At 42.0% G+C, this 16,284-nt stretch overlaps 1 protein-coding gene across 1 annotated transcript; it reads left to right on the top strand.

The window, feature by feature from the left end:
- Positions 1–301: 301 nt before the first annotated feature.
- On the top strand, positions 302–2,759 carry IFT22 (intraflagellar transport 22; the record flags this gene model as incomplete). The annotated part of the gene is made up of 5 exons (XM_080629803.1): positions 302–340; positions 586–665; positions 771–860; positions 1,465–1,667; positions 2,611–2,759. 5 exons carry the CDS (start codon positions 302–304, stop codon positions 2,757–2,759), a joined length of 561 nt encoding a protein of 186 aa, XP_080485929.1.
- Positions 2,760–16,284: the final 13,525 nt, after the last annotated feature.

The raw sequence follows: 16,284 nt of genomic DNA, 5'->3' as shown, positions 1-16,284 counted from the left end.
TCAGGAGGGGCCCGGGCGCAAACCCACCACCGGGGTACCTGAGGGGCCGCATCCGTTTCCCGCTACCATCTGTGAGTAGACAAGCGGCGGCAGCACGGACGGACCGGATCGGATCGGCCGAGCGAGGCGCGGCGGGAACGGTCCTCCCCCGTGCCACCTCAGGGCGGCCGCGCGCACCGCCTCCCCGGGCACGTGATGGCGGCAAAGCCAATCGCAACGCGCCATCCCCCTGTTGCCTTCCCGCCTCCCGCGGCCGCGTTGCTAAGGCAATGTGAGGGCGGGAGCAGCCGCCGCCGCCGCCATGCTGAAGGCCAAGGTGCTGCTGGTGGGGCCCCGTGAGGTGAGCCCCTTCAACCGGCCCCTCAGCCGGCCCCCTGAGGGCCGCTGTCTGTCCCTAGGCGGGCGCCGCTGAGGTGACCATAGGGGCTGGGGGGTCCCTGGAGGCGGGAGGAGGGTGGGGGGTAGGCCTGAATGCGCTGGGACCGAGGATGGAGAGAGATCGGGGGCTTGGGTAAAACACTGTGCGCTGCTCTTTGGTGTGGTTTTGGCACGTTAACTTTCCACGGGATCTTCACTTTCTGCCAGTCTGGAAAGTCGGTGTTGGCAAACTTCATTTCGGAGAGCACAGAAGGGATCAGCAGCTACAGCCCAACACAGGGTCTGAGGTGAGCGAAACCCGGAGCATGCTGACCCAGCCCCTCGGAAAGTCCCGCTCTCCGGCTGTGGTGCTGTGTAGTGATGGTGATGTTGTATATTCACCCATTTCACAGGATCCTGGAGTATGAGAAGCCAAACTTGAACGCTACCACCAAGGGAACTGGGTGTCGGTTTGAGTTGTGGGATTGCAGTGGTGATCAAAAGTAAGCCAGCATTGCTGTTACTTCCCCTAGGGTACTTAATTCTTAATAGTTCTGTTTACACAAAATATTCATACTTAAGGCCTAAAGCAGATGATCTTTTTGAGATGAGGAATATTCCCAGCTCTTTACCTGATTATATTTTATACAGCTTCCTGTTATAAAGCATCTGATTCTAGGTGCTCTCTGCCCAGCTTGACTTGGTTTTGGATAAGGACCAAGTACAACATAAAGTCCATAGCTCCTAGAATGAAGTTAATAGGTACAGGAGACAGAGGCCCACTCTGTAACTGTCTTTATCTCCTTGAAGTTATGTGAGTGGACTTCAAACAATGTATCTGTGATTTAGGCCTTCATTTCCAAACAATACAATTGAGAACTGGGCAGATCCATTTTTAGGGAAAAAAGTTTAAATAAGCATTTGACCAAATAGTGCACTGTCAGTAAATCACGGGACCGACAACTATAATAGGTAAATTAAAACATTTGGAATATGATAGATCACTAATGTTACAATAAAGTACTGAAATGTGTTCTTGAAGAGCGAAGAATAAAACTTGAGGAAGATTGAGTGCTTGTTTCTGTTATCATTCTCTTGTTTTTCAAGGTTTGAAACATGCTGGCCAGCTCTGATGAAGGACTCTCATGGGGTAATAATAATCTTCAATCCTGAGCTGCCCAGTCACCTGAGAGAAATTGAAATGTGGTACTCCTGTTTCGTGCAGCAGCAGTCACTGCTGGACAGTCAGTGTCTCCTAGTTGCACATCACAAGCCAGGCAGTGGGGGTGACACGGAAGATCTGTCCTTGGGTAAGAAGATGGAAAACTCAGTCTGTAACTCTGTCTTTCATTGATCTCTGTATCCTTACAATTGTTCATACCCTTTTCATTTACATCTGCTGGAGTGTTTTGCAAAACCAGAAATAATGAATTTCAGAGGTCATCTAGAAGGTGAGCAATATGCCTGTTTCACAAAAGGGAAAGTAAAAACAAGAAAAGTTGAGTGACTGCTCTAAGGTCACACAGTGAGTATGCAGCTGAGCCAGGAATTGGAACTCCTGCCATACTGTGCTATCACTAGTAGTTTGGTTTTGATGTTGAATTTTATCTTTTATTAACTGACACTTCTGGAGCCACTTAAGCCTGCATTTTATCCATCAAAAGAATAGGAGCCCTCTGAAATAAAAGGCTAATGATCTTCCTCTTAAAATTAGTAATAGGTACCTTATGTACTGCAAACGTATTTGTGGCTGCTCATAGAAATGAGAACACATACTCCCTCTGGGCAACCTGTTCCAGTGTTAAATACTATTCCAGTATTAAACCAAATACTTACAAGTATTACTAAATTAATACATATTTGATATAACAACATTGTTCCATTATTTTGATATAATCAAAGAATGTCCTATCACTTTGTCATGGTTTACCTTAAACCAGGACACACTTCAGTAGTAAAACTGCAGTTCAATGTTGAATTGTTTGATTCTGCCTAACTGCATGTGAGACCAAATCCAGGACTTTAAGCTTTAATAATAATGTTTGAAGAATTTAATCTAGCAACAAGTTGTACTTGCTTATAGTGCTAAAAAGTTATGATGCAGTTCTTCTTCACGTGTTGTGTGTTATCTGGGGTATCAAACATTGGATACTACTGAAGCCCAACTGAATTCAGCATGAGCTGTCCCATGACCTTGATTGTATTTCTTTTATTAAAGGAATATATCTAATTATTTTTTATTTACCTTCAAAGCTTACCCACTGAACAGGCTAAAACTGATACACTCCAACTTGGAAGAAGATCCTGAAGATGTTCGGATGGAATTTATGAAATACTTCAAAAGCATTATCACCTTGATAAATGAGAGTAGAGAGAGAGAAGAAATGTCAATTATCTCGTAACATTAAAAGAAATACTGAACAAGGAAGAAAAGGGATTATTTTGTCTTTTTAAAGTACACTAGTCTGAGAACAGGTCCTCACAAAGGGAATTTGCCAGCCTATAAACACTTCAACCTATATACAAGTGCTGACATCAGATGAACTGTGGTGCCAGAGATGGCTGCACACCCAGGAATTTGGGTAACTCTATTTGCACTTTGGTTTCATCTGGCAACAGGTACAGGAAGGTGTTGTTTAGTATGTTAGTGTGGACCAAAAGATAAATGTATGGCTTATCTCTTCACTTTAGAATCCCTTGTTGTAAAGGTGCTAAGAGAAGAAAACCTGACATAACAGAAGATTTATGGAGTTCTGTTGAAGCATCTGAGTAAAGTGCTCATGGTGCTCATGTTAGCTGTGTTCCTGGAGAAAGCATGCTTTTGGAAGTCAGTACAAACTGACTGGAACAGAGATCTGAGAAGTAGTCATGGTGTGGAATCCACAGCTTTATGTTCCAAGTTCTCCTTATCTTTCTGTCCGGCATCTGCAGAGAGCATGTTGCATAGTTATTGCCTTGGCAAGGCAGAGTAGGTTGCAGTCTTTCTCAGGACTAAGTTTTTCTTCTATTCCAACAAAATGTGTGGTTGGGGGCAACATTTAGGTGTCTCTGGGAGGAAAAGAATTGCAATTTCAGTGTAGTGCAATGCTTTGACCTATGTCAGGAGCTTCAATAGAGAAAAAGTTCTACATTCTCAGAGAAGGAAAAGCTGTTTCAAAACGTGTATTACTGTTCCCTTTTGCACTGAAGTAAGTGGTTTCATAGCTAATTTACTTTCTGCTGTGTTTGGTTTGCACTCATCCCTGTTCTTGGTATGTTTTGCTGTGGAAGACATTTTTTCTTGTAACGTGGTACTAAGGCAATAAAAACATTTAAAAAATGCATCTCTTTTGTTCTCAAAGGGGAAGTTAATTACGGGTTTCTGGAATTCTTATCGACTTGCTTAAGTTTCAGCAAGGAAAACAAGGATAAATTTGTAGTAGATTAATGAGCTCCAACAAGAGATATTTACCAAAACTTGTCACTGACCTGTCTGGCATTAGCTATAATTGCCCAGAGAAGCTGTGGCTGCCCCATCCCTGGCAGTGTTCAAGGCCAGGCTGGAGGGGGCTTGGAGCAACCTGCTCTAGTGGAAGGTGTCCCTGCCCATGGCAGGGGTTGGAACTGGATGAGCTTTAAGGTCCCAACCCAAACCATTCTATGATTCCTTGTAAATAAGTTTATTTTATTGTTGTTTTCAGGTAGATTTTTCAGTTATTTTCATATACTGCTTGAAGTACTTCTACAAGTTCATGCTCAGCACCCACACTGCTAGAATCTGAAAGCCTCTTTATCCCAGTTGTGTTTTGTACTTCCCCAGCTATTTTTCTCTTTGATTATTAAGTCCTATTTATTTAAAACAAAGGCATGTAAAGTGAAAGATTAAAAGATTTTAGAACAGTTTCAAGCTGTAAACCTAATGGCTACAAATAACACACCAAAACTGAGCTCAGAGAATTCCTATTCCAACCATACACTGGTTTGCTCAGGTTGGCACAGCACATGAAGTGTGTGCACACACAAATAGCCTGCACTGTGTTTTTCTTGGGTGCTTGGTGTGCTCAGTTTGCTGCCCCAGCTTCTTTTCACTGTCTGCTCGCTCCTGTTCTGCCATTAAAGCTAAAAGCCTCTCTCAGTTCTGGGTGGTGGTACTGAACGAGAACATCAATGAGAGGAAGGACACCAGGAAAGAAGAAAGCAACAAGCTGTAAGAGATGAAAAGAAAAGGTTGGAGGCGAATAGTGGGAGGTTGGCATTTCAACATCTACATTTGATTTATATGACTAGAGAAACAATCAGGCTTTCTATGTTTGCGATCAGTGTTATAGGGTGGTCTATTGGAGGCAGTTATTGGAAAATTCAGTCTTACTAGACAGCAAGTTTTTCACATGCTGCCTTAGATTATTTTTTCCTTGTTGCCAGCTGTGTGGTGCTGGAGCCAAGTTCTCAAAAATACTGCCTTAATAAATCCAGGTTTTCCCAACAGCAACATTGGGATATGCACTGGTAAAAACTGGTGTGAAACCCACCAAGTATTTTTTTTGGAATGTAAACCCATGTTTGGGTGATTCCAGAGCTGAGAAGTCAATGAACTCTTCTATTCACCACCCTCCTTCGTACAAAACATTAACCATGATCTCACTTTAAACTCAAAAACAGGATGTAAATTACAGGTATCTATATAGTGCAACACATTGTTCATTAGAGAAGAAAAACAGACAGAAACAAAGACAGATCCCTGGAACTGCCTTTATATCATCCAGAAAGGTCATAATATGTAATAAATGTTCAACATAATTCATAAAATCTGGCCAAGAGATCGCTTTCTGTCACTGCTGAGGAACAGAGTAAATGCATAGACCCGTGCAAAATTAATCCTCAGTGTTGGAGAAGATACAGAGAAAGTATTTATTCAGAAGTATCACTTATTAATGATTTATGAAACAGGTCAACAGTATCACCCAGTAAGAACAGGGTGTTATTCAAGAATGCCAGAGGAATATGCATTACATCTTTGTCTCTGCTTTCACAGCCCACCCATCCTGTGCTATCTGTAAGGCAGCAGAGCTTCAACCAGCACCACACCATGGCATTACTCAGACTGGGGGTGCACAGTCCCATTTGTTTGCTTGAAGTGATGTGGTTAGTATTTCATGTCTGTATTTCTGCTTGTGAGAGCAAAAGGTTGCCCAGACAAGTGTAAAGGAGAACCTGAGGTAATCAGCCACAAGTTACCAAGAAGTCAGTTGGCAAGCCACAGGTTTAGCAGGAGTAGCAACAATTTAGGAGCAGAAGATAACAGCAAAAGCATTCTATTCTACTCAGCCACACTGAGGACCTTACCACCGTACTGGGACACTTGAAAGGCTTTTTGGATGACCTTTTCAAGGGAAGGCAGGGAACCAGTGAAGTCCGTCAGGTCCTCCAAACAAATACAGCCTTCTCCAGGTGTCCTCAGTCCCTTAGAGTGAACAGCTCATGTCCCCTTCTTTTACTCTGTTAGGAGCCATGTACCCCCAAACCCCTGCTTTGTATGTGCACACGTTAGAAGTCTGTCCTCTTCTGTGGTTCCTTGTCCATACTGGAATTCAGTGGCTGTTCATTCCAGTGACTTCTTTAGTGACAAAGCATTGTCATGGTTTGGAGAACTGAGGATAGAATTAGGGGCACAGAACATTTTAAATACTAATAAACTCAAATACATTCAGCCTCCACAGGGCAGCATCTCCAGGATATACCAACTGTGCAGTGAGGAAACAACCTGTTATTTAAACACAGTTATTCAGGTGCAACATTATTTTGTCATTTGGCATTGAGTACTGATAATGCTGACAGATACATCACTATATTTATGATGTACAGAATTTAATTTCCAAGTTTTATAGCTGTATAGCTATAAAAAGGGTTACAGCTGTAGGTGAACTCACGTTCACATTCATCTCCCGTGAAAGCACATGGTCCAGCATTGCTTTGGACAGTTGACCTATGTGGACAAAGAGTCAGCATGGACATTTGAGAGGGAGCAGTCAGAATCAGAACTCTGCAGGGCTACAAATGCAGACTTTAAAGACTTCAGGGTCACACAGAGGAAGTTAATGGCTGTGGCCACCTTGCTGCCATAAATTTAAGACATTTAAGCTCTTCAATTATAAAATAGAGTTTGCTCAGGTTACCTCTTACAAGCTGTTTTCTGCACACGCAGAACATTATAAAGCAAGTAACTACTTGTGATGATGAAAACAGTTACAGGCACTGCAATCCAGATGTGTGGCTTCCAGGGTAAAAATCGTACTTGTTTACAAGCAAACGCTGGGAGTAGCAGCAAAGCCGAATGAAATACATTTGGACCTTACCAAAAAAATGCAGCTTTCCTTTCAAGTCATATATTTTGAAGGCCAGGCTTTTGGTCTCAGTTGCTCTCAGCAGTATTGTTCTAATGGACACAATAGACATAAGAAATCCTGTGTTCCTACTTCTATTATTGCACTGCCAAGTGACTACAAGGAAGTCACGTAGGCCACCACATTTAAGAGTGCCCACCCGTGCTGTGTTTTTGCATGCTCAGTTTAAAATATGTAGGGTCCTGGTGTGCAGACACTTTAGGAAGCAACTTCTAGAAGGTATCCAGGACCTCTTAAAATCAGATCTTAAACAACTTAACTTTTCAACAGGAGTACCTTGCTCTGGAGGTTACCTGTATTTCCTCTTACCACTTCTGCAGACATCTTCACTGGTGGAATACTTCAGTGGTGCAGCAAAGATTCCTCAAAAGATCTACTTATCTTGTTGAGAAGCTGCCTTTCCTGAGATGCTGGAAACACTCCAACAGTAACTCACAGTGCTCTTCAAGCACACGCAAACACCACTGCACCTGTGAATAAAAGACACCATATGCTACTACTTCAAGCAGTTCAGAGGGTTATTTAACGTGTAGGCAACAGGCCCGTTGTCAGTTCAGGAGTGTATTTTATGTTATTTACTTAGGACAAGATTTCCCCTTGAGTGACTGAGGTTTACACAACTAGATCCTTCATAAAGGCACCTGCTTAGAATTTGCTGAGGATTCATCCTCAGAAAAGCAGTCCTCTTCACATACACTAGTATCTGGAAACCTCTTACCCCTCATTGTAAGGACAATCTGATGGCACTGGCTCTGTGCAAATGGGGTGTAGGTTTGGTCACCACGCTCAGAAAGCTCCCCTGCATCATAAAAAGGCCACCCAAATGGCTGAAGAAGCAACCACTGAATGAGAAGTGTTTGGTTTTTTCACTCTAGCAACACAGGGAGAGAGGGCACATGCCTGATTTCTGCAAATATATCACAAAGGAAGAAAACTGACTACTTGGATGTAAGGTAACAGGAGCAATCAACAGAGCAGGGATGCTGTTGCTAAAAGGCTGGACCATTCTGACTAATTACACAAACCTAAATACAAAGCACTCTCTTACCATCTCTTCCTTTTGCTTATTGAATCGTAGGTGGAAATAATTTGATCTAGAATACAAAGTGATCTTATATTTAAACTCTTTTTTTTTCCCCTGAAAGAGACAAACCCCAGAAGAAACCCAATATCCAGGCTCACGTTCTATTTGTGTACAATCTAAACTTAAAGATAGGTTTGGCATAATCATATATGTGAACAAACTAGTCATTAGTAACTAACTGAAGGTTTCTAACAGAGAGAGTGGGAAAAACCTGTTTTCAGAACGGTGCTTAATGCATAGTTTGTGATAGAGTATCACTGGACTTGATCCCTCTAGTCCTTCTCTTAGGAAAACAAGGGGCTTATTCCTTTTTTATTCATGCAGGTATTTTTTAGTTATGTAGGTATTTTCTGCAGAGGTGACAGTGAACCAGAACATCAGCTCCAGACTTCCTTGAATGTGGATTGTGATTCATGCTCTCCAGTTGGAGATCATTTGGAGACATAGGTTGTAATTCTACATAGGCAGAGGAAGTAAAGCAGTTTTGTCAACTCATAACAGAAAAGAGGTAACACAGATTTTCTCAGGTGAGGCTCACTTTAGAGAGTTCTGTCTGAGGATGGGCAGTGGTTTTGCTTATGTAACCCTCAGACAGGAACAAAAACTGGCCATATGTTTTGCTGAGTTCCATTGTCTCTTCCTCCCTTTGTAAGGAAATGGAAGCCTATTTCTCTACTAGTTCCATGAAAACTATCTGAATCCTGGTAACATGTTTCTGAGAATTTGCTCAGAGGGAATAACAGACAAGGGTACACCCTCCATTGCTATGTTACTGTTCCATGAGTTCCAGACAAAAGCAGTTATTGTGGTTTGGCAACAACCATCTACTCCTAAAACCCTGGGGTTGTATTGTTCTTTACTTGTCAGAAGTTGATTTAGTACCTACAGGCACGGATTGCAGGATTCGTCCTTTTAGGAAGGATCTTGAGGCCTTCTAGACTGCTGGGGTCACTCCTTGCAGCCAGGAACATCACTTGGAAGAGTCACACCAAAGCTCACTGTGAAGACCAGGCCCTTGAAGAAGCAAAAGCTCTGCCCTGCAATGAATATTCCAGGATCTTTATTCTGACCCAGGTTACATGGTAACACTCCAGAAACTGAGCAAGCAACTGCCAGGCCCATAATTATAACTTTGAATCATTAAATAAAGATACATCTTAGGGAAAATTATTGTTAAGGCCCCAAAATTGGGTTGCTGTGTTTGAAATTCTAATAATGGTAGGAGAGTTTGACTGGAATTCCTAATGATACAAAGATCTTGCAATCTTGCTTATCTGTAGCTAAGATAATAAGCCTGGGACCTAAATGAAGCTGAAGGAGGTCCTTCTTCTGCTCGGAATGGTGTATCTTTACTTTTAAAGCAGATCATTAGAAGTCATATCTAATGAAAACTCCATCTGGTTCCTATTGAGCATACACTTGGCTTTTATTCTTTTTTATCCCTAAGGTTGCATGAAGCTTTGCAGCATACAGTGCTGACACCTGCACAATGTAACAGGACAAGCCAGCCCTCAATGAGGTTCCTTTGTCCAGAGAAGTTAAATATTGGGTATATCTGGATGTATTAAGATGAAGCTGAACTTTTGGACCTTTAATTTCTTTCATATCCAGGATCTGGAGAGAGATGTATAAATACGGCAGTGGTGTAATAAATCTTAGGTCACACAGACCTGCGCAGGTCTGAGTCTGCAGACCACAAAGACTATTTTACAAAGTATTAGCAATAAAAGCTAAAACTTGCCTCTCTCTGCTCTCTTCTCCTCTTCCTGTTAAGACACAGGGTCTATGACACAAAGCTGCGATCCCTACAGACACTCCTAAAGTTTTCTATAACATGAACCCACAGAAGCCAAACAGATAAACATGCAGTTTCCATTGCTAAATAATTCATTTGCCAGTCCCAGAAAAAGCTGGTAATGTTAGATAAACATGTCATGCTAAGTGCTTTTGAAGCCCAGTTTGCAACAGACTTAAGGACTTACCCAAGTGTAGATTTTCTATCCTCTTGGAAGGGTATCCTCCCTTATTCTCTATACAAACCTGGCTACCTACGGTAAGGAATTTTTTTTAGGGATTTTATGACTTTGGGACTTTTTTCATTCTGCCAGACGTGGCTAAGAACAGTCGATGGCTTAAGAAGGGACAGGTGAGATAAACAAGCTGACACATAGGTAGACAGTATATTCTTACAGCCAGGCTAACAATCAAATAACATGGCAAAGAGATCACTAGCAGCACTTGTGTGGTGAGCAGGAACGCGTGTGTGCTTCTGTTCTGGTGATACGAGCGTCTGCTGTGTGGCTGTGGATTGCTCTTTGTTGTATCGTTTGTTAAAATTTAATATTCCAAAAAAAACAAAAGTTGGGACATTCATTCCCAACCATCTGCAGTTCCTGTTAGGCTCTTGGAGACTCCATCTGATTTCCTTTTACTTTTACACCCAGACGCTACTGGCTGATATCCATCATCCTGCCAGTTAACAAAGACTTGGAGAACTTTTGCATGAGTTCCAGGCTGTGCCTGGCTTCCTTTTGTCAGTCCTGAAAGGGGCCAGAAAACAGGAAAGATCCCTCCCAGTCTTAAACTGCCAGGCAGAGGGGAGATTCCTAGGTGATGGCTGCCTGCCACACACACCCTTGCAGACCCCTGGGACAGGGTGAGGGTCAGAGGAGGAAGGGGACCAGTGTGGAAGCTGATGGGTTTAGCCAGACTCCACTCCAGTTATCTTTGGCTGCTGGTATGTTTTCTTGGAGACCAGGATGAGCATTGTTCAGAGATCACTCGCATCTGAAAGGAGGTTGTAGACAGGTGGGGGTTGGTCTCTTTTATCAGGCAACAACTGATAGAACGAGAGGACACAGTCTCAAACTGCGCCAAGGAAGGTACAGGTTGGATATTAGGAAGAAATTTTTCACAGAAAGAATAATAAAATATTGGAACGGTCTGCCCAGGGTGGTGGTGGAGTCTCCATCCCTGGATGTGTTTAAAAAGAGATTGGATGTGGTACTTGGTGATATGGTTTAGTCGAGGTGTAAGGCATGGGTTGGACTCGATGATCTTGAAGGTCCCTTCCAACCTGGTAATTCTGATTCTGATTCTGAAGAATCTGAACCAGGCCTCTGCACCCAGCATCCGAGTGTGGCTGTGTAGCACCAACATGCGGGTCACTTCGTAACACAGACACTGTTTCCTGCTGACATGGTCTCCTAAAGGAAAAGCTCCACCGCAAGAACAACCACAGTCCTAAAGTTTGGGTTTAAAATTTCCATTGCCATCTTTCTTGGGACCTTTCAGAGATCCAGCTCAGATTAAAGGGCCACTATCAAACATAATGACCAAATCTGGCTACTTTGCAGTTGAAGATGAGTGAGCCCTGATCTCTAGCTTTTGCTCTGTTTCCACATGATTGTTCCTCTTTAACCATAAACAGATGCCACCTCTTACACTGGCACAAGTGAAGCTGAATACATCAAATTGATGATCTACTTCTTACCTTCTTGTTTCATCTACTTATCCTACCTCTTTAATTACTGCTCCACCTTCATGCTTTTCATTTTAAAATGAATTGTTCTTTTACATTAAACAAACTAAGCTAAACTTGCAGAGGAATAAAAAAAGACAGTGAGAGAGACTTCTAGAGTTGTCTTGCAAGACTGTTCTCAACAGGTACGCAGAAAATTGCATAGGTGCAACTAAAAATGTATCAAAGAGGTTTGAAAGAACTGATTGTGATTTTTTTAAAGCTTTATTCTTAAATCCTGCTGACATTTTGTAATAGCCATATAACCATTTCCTACTGCAGATAAAGCAAATGTTACCTTTCAACATAAACACTAAGTAGAGAGTTTGAAGGGCTAGTGTAGGGGTTATTAATCACAGAGATGATGATAAGGTTACTCAGACGTGTTATAAAAGTAAAATGGTTAAAATCAAGATGGATTTGTATCTTACTGAGAAGGGTATGAAAGAAAAATTAGCTTTGGTGAAGGTACAGAACCCTGATCCTGCACATGAAGCTCAAGGAAGCTTGCAGTTTCCCAGGTCAGGCCCCATGAAACCCCTGTGGAACCACATGAAGCCTGACTGGATGTTACCAACACTTGAAAATCAACATAGAGGAAAGGGGAAAGACTTCAGGCCTCTCATTTAGTACAAACAAGCTAAAATGGCTAGGATTTCCTCACGTTTTGTCACTGTATCCTTAACTTCCATATGACCAGTTGAGACTGCTGCCAGCCTTCCCACCACCCTTCTCACTTGACCAGTTTCTCAAATTATCTGTGATCCAAAGAACTTTCTCTTTGCTTAGGTGACATATCATGAAAAATGCATGAAGAATTTGCTATAAACAGTGAAAGTATGAGGGAAATAAGTGAATGGAAGACTAACTCCTGCCTGCTTTACTGGCCTTGGCACAGCAGATCACATGTACAGTCTCAGATTAGATACATGATGTAGAAAAGAACTATGCAACCTCTGAGATGTTCCTAGAATAAGAACAAACATGCATAAACTGACCATGGAAATCAGAAGGTTTCCTCCTACCAAGAGAAGGAAATTCTGGACGAAACACCCAAATAAAGTAGGAAAGTGGGAAGACAGGAGAGACAAGGAGGAAAGAGCATGTTTCTGAGTAACACAATCTCTTTACGAAAAAGCTTGGGAATGTGGCTCACTGCAGAAGCAGAAGACTGTACTCAGCAACCCAAAGGTCGTTTTCAATTCTAGGTTTCCTTTCTTCCTTTCCAAACCAGGACTGATGAGGACTAATTCTAAAGGAAAAACAATCTGTTTTTTCTCTGCACTTGCCTGTGCAAACATGTAAGTTAAAATGCATGTCACCTCTTTCCCATGCTCCAGCAAGGACAATAAAAGAAGAATGTAATCTCTTGTGTAGCCCATAGCAAGTATAAATTCATGAGGGTTTAATATGCAGTCAATGTAGTAAATCAATTCCCACATTTCATACAGCTTTACAAATAAAGCACATCTTCTAGGACTGATCACAAATAAACCAGAACAGAATCAAGCAGGTAATACACAAGGACAAGATATTTTACAATTGATTCTTACCTGTTTCTTTTGTAAGCAAATGAGACTCATGTTCATGTTTGTTTACATGAGTTGACCCCAGATCACTTTGGAACTGGTTCATAATTCCCACTCAAATTTGACACACTTGAGATAGTTAATTGTGAAAGTCAATAGCCAAGTAAAGAAGACACATTATTCATCTCTCATTGAAGAAACAGGCTAAAATTAACTCAATCTCCAACAAACATCACAGAATCCATGCTGAAACACAATCCAAGATACAATCCATAGCAAAAAGATTTCACTGTCTGCAGAACTACTTGTATTGAAGGAGATCAGAAGAGATAACATCAGTATGACAGAATCTAATCACCACTCAACAAACATTTTGGAAACAAGTCAGCAACCACATCTGCTTCAACAGAACCAGAGCCTCATGTGACAGGAAGCTTATTAGAGACCCTGCCTCTGATTATGTTGCTTTTGCTTATAACTTCCCAGCATGAATATTCAATAGTGCAAAACAAAGCAGTTTCCTTCACAGACTGTCCAGAATGGAGGAAGAAATTGTGCCAGACATTCCAGATCCTGAAGAAATTGGTGTCTGTGGAGCTATGGATTTCTACCAACAAAACATCTGGCACAAAGTAACATGAAACATGCTTCTCTTTCCTCTTGCCATTGGTGTGAGGCAAGAATAACTTCACTGAAATTTGCTTGATGTATCAAGCCTAAAAACAAAAGAGAAGCAAATCAGCCCTTTAAATATAGCAAGACATCTTAAAGGAATATAACTCAAAATATCTCATTTCCTCAATAGCATAAGATGTTACATTGTGAGGCATTTTTCTTGCTTACTACACGTGAAACAGTTGCTTCACAATATTCTGAATGCAGCTTAGGAATTCCCATTTGATGCTCCTTCATGGCTTTGGGTCCAGCTCCAGAAGTCAGAGCCTCTGCACAGGTAAATTCAGGTGATTTGCAACACCACTCATCTGAGAACCTGCCAAGGAGCAGAGCCAAGTGTCCTCAGTCCCAAGAAGGGTAATGGGAGCTCTGTGTGCTTGGCCCTTCTTAGCTGAAATGCTTCCTCAAGTGAAAGGAATTAATCTCAAAACACCTCTATATTAGGTGTTCCATGTGCATCAGACCTTGATTCTCCTCTGCTGTCTCACTTACTGAAGTAAAGAACACGTGAGCCTGCCCTTCCTCACTGTGCCCAGCAGTGATGTGTGTTTTGGAAGACTGGGGTTGTGGATCTCTTAAGTATAGGCACTTCTATCTGTTGTATGGCATCAGTCATACAACATGACAACAATTCCCACTTCCCCTTCTCACTCTGCAACTCTGCAGGAGTTTTTCTTTCACATAAAGCAGGACTAGCAGTGGGATCTGTCAGTGGTGAGCAGTGGGATACCATTCCCTTCCCCTGGCAGGGAGGTCTTGCATGGATGTATCCACATTCAGTCCCTATGGGGGGCAGAGAGTTTACAGACAAAAACTCCAGCAGGGTTACACTCTACAGACACAGCAGGCAATACCTTCCCTAAGTCTCCAGATGACCACTCTGCTCTTTCTCCATCACCTTGAGGACAGATAAAAAGCCTTCCAGGGAGATCTTAAGTCAGTGTTCCCATTCCAACCCCACAGATGCCAAAGTGATCTTTATACTCTTACTGCTCAACTAATTGCCGAGCCCCAACAAAGGGAGTTTAATGGGTTGCACCAGGCAATAAACCATCATCTATTGGCTCTAGAAACAAGGAAGGGAGGGAATGTAAAGCTGGAACAAAGCACAGACCCAGAGCAGGTCCAAATACTTGCAGAAACTGTTTAATCCAAAGATTTGATACCAGATGTTCTATTCAGACAACTTTAACAGAGCTCCACAGAACATTAAATGCTTCTCATGTTTTCAGTATTCAAACCACTCCGTCTGGGCACTTCTGCCACAGGGTATGAACAAAACGCTGCTTAATATTAATCAAAGAAGTGGGTTCTGCTCTACAAGTTCAATATAAAAAGAGTAAGAACAAACACATGCTAAGTTGTTCCTGGGAATGCTGAACACAACAGAGGAGCTGTTTTGGATTACCGCATTTCTGAATTATGCCAGCCCAAAGTCTGACTTGAGAGAGGATATATTAGCGCTATGTTACTACACACATTGTGCTAAACTGGAGCACTCTGCATCTTCGATTAATAAATATCCTGTTGATAATATACCAAACATCCCTGTTTTCTTGTTTACCTGGAGTTTCCACAGACTGCTGCACAACTACTGGTCCATGGAAAATTTTCATGTTTTTTCTTGGACATCTACTGGGGTGTCACTTCTTTGCAGATAATACTAATTTTTGTCTGTGCTCATTTTTAGCCTCATGGACTCCTTGTTCTCCTATTAGTTCCTTATCTCTAGCCCACCAAAACCCATAATCATACTTAATAAGAATTATGACTACTTCTTGAACACTTCTGTACAAAACCTTTTTCCAAACAATTTTCCCTCTTGAAATCCAGGACTATCTGCATTTGTCAAACAACACAAGGCTGCTGAGACTGGGCAGTGGCAGCTGAAGTCACTGCTCTCCCTTATTTTCTCAGCTACCAGTGTAACTTCTTAGCCTCTTTGTGCTGATTCCACTCTGCAAAGGGGAAGGATTACAGGAGAAGGATTTGGCTCTATTTTCTCTCTCTGCTGTAGGTCCTTCCCTTCAAGGATTTAACATGCATCCTTTTCTTCACCAGCTCCATCTACTGACACCTGCACTTCCTCCTGCTTTTGCCTTTTGTTCCCTCAGTTATCAATAACTCCACCTCAGAAAACAGCTCTTCTTTAAAAGATGTGCTCTTCCAGGTTGTCACAAGGCTTCCTGAAAGGCTGATAATTTTGCCAGCCTTCCCTTAGAATCTTCTATAACTGACTGTACTCTCTTTTTATGTAGATCATCATGCATCCCACCAAGTGTAGCTTGACTATGAGACACGCAGAGACGCTTGTGCATCAAAGCCATCGACTTTTTGTGTATTTACTCTGATTAGACACTGGATGGTGCTCTTTGCACTTTCATGCCAGATAAAGCTCTTTTAAGGCAATCCCTCCTCTCATGAGAATTGTAAAAATTCCCCAGGATCAGATACAGTTACATGCCTAAGCCTCTAAATCCTATGGGAAGAGCATGTTTTGACTACACAGAATGTAGCTGAAGCTGCAGTGGCAGCAGCTCAGCTAGGTAAGGACAAATGCCAAATCAAGTGGCACTGCCTATTACAAATCCACCAAGCTTTCACATTCCTCCTCAAATATTTTATTTGCTAACTGGTTCCTTATCAGTGCTCCCCATAGCAACAAGAGAGATGCAAGTGGAATAAAGTAGGATGAATGACATTATATCTGCATATTAATGTAACTCGGATTATGCATGG

Source organism: Psittacula echo (assembly GCF_963264785.1).
Source record: "Psittacula echo genome assembly, chromosome: 15".
NCBI classification, from domain to species: domain Eukaryota; kingdom Metazoa; phylum Chordata; class Aves; order Psittaciformes; family Psittacidae; genus Psittacula; species Psittacula echo.
This window is presented reverse-complemented; position numbering and strand designations above follow the sequence as displayed.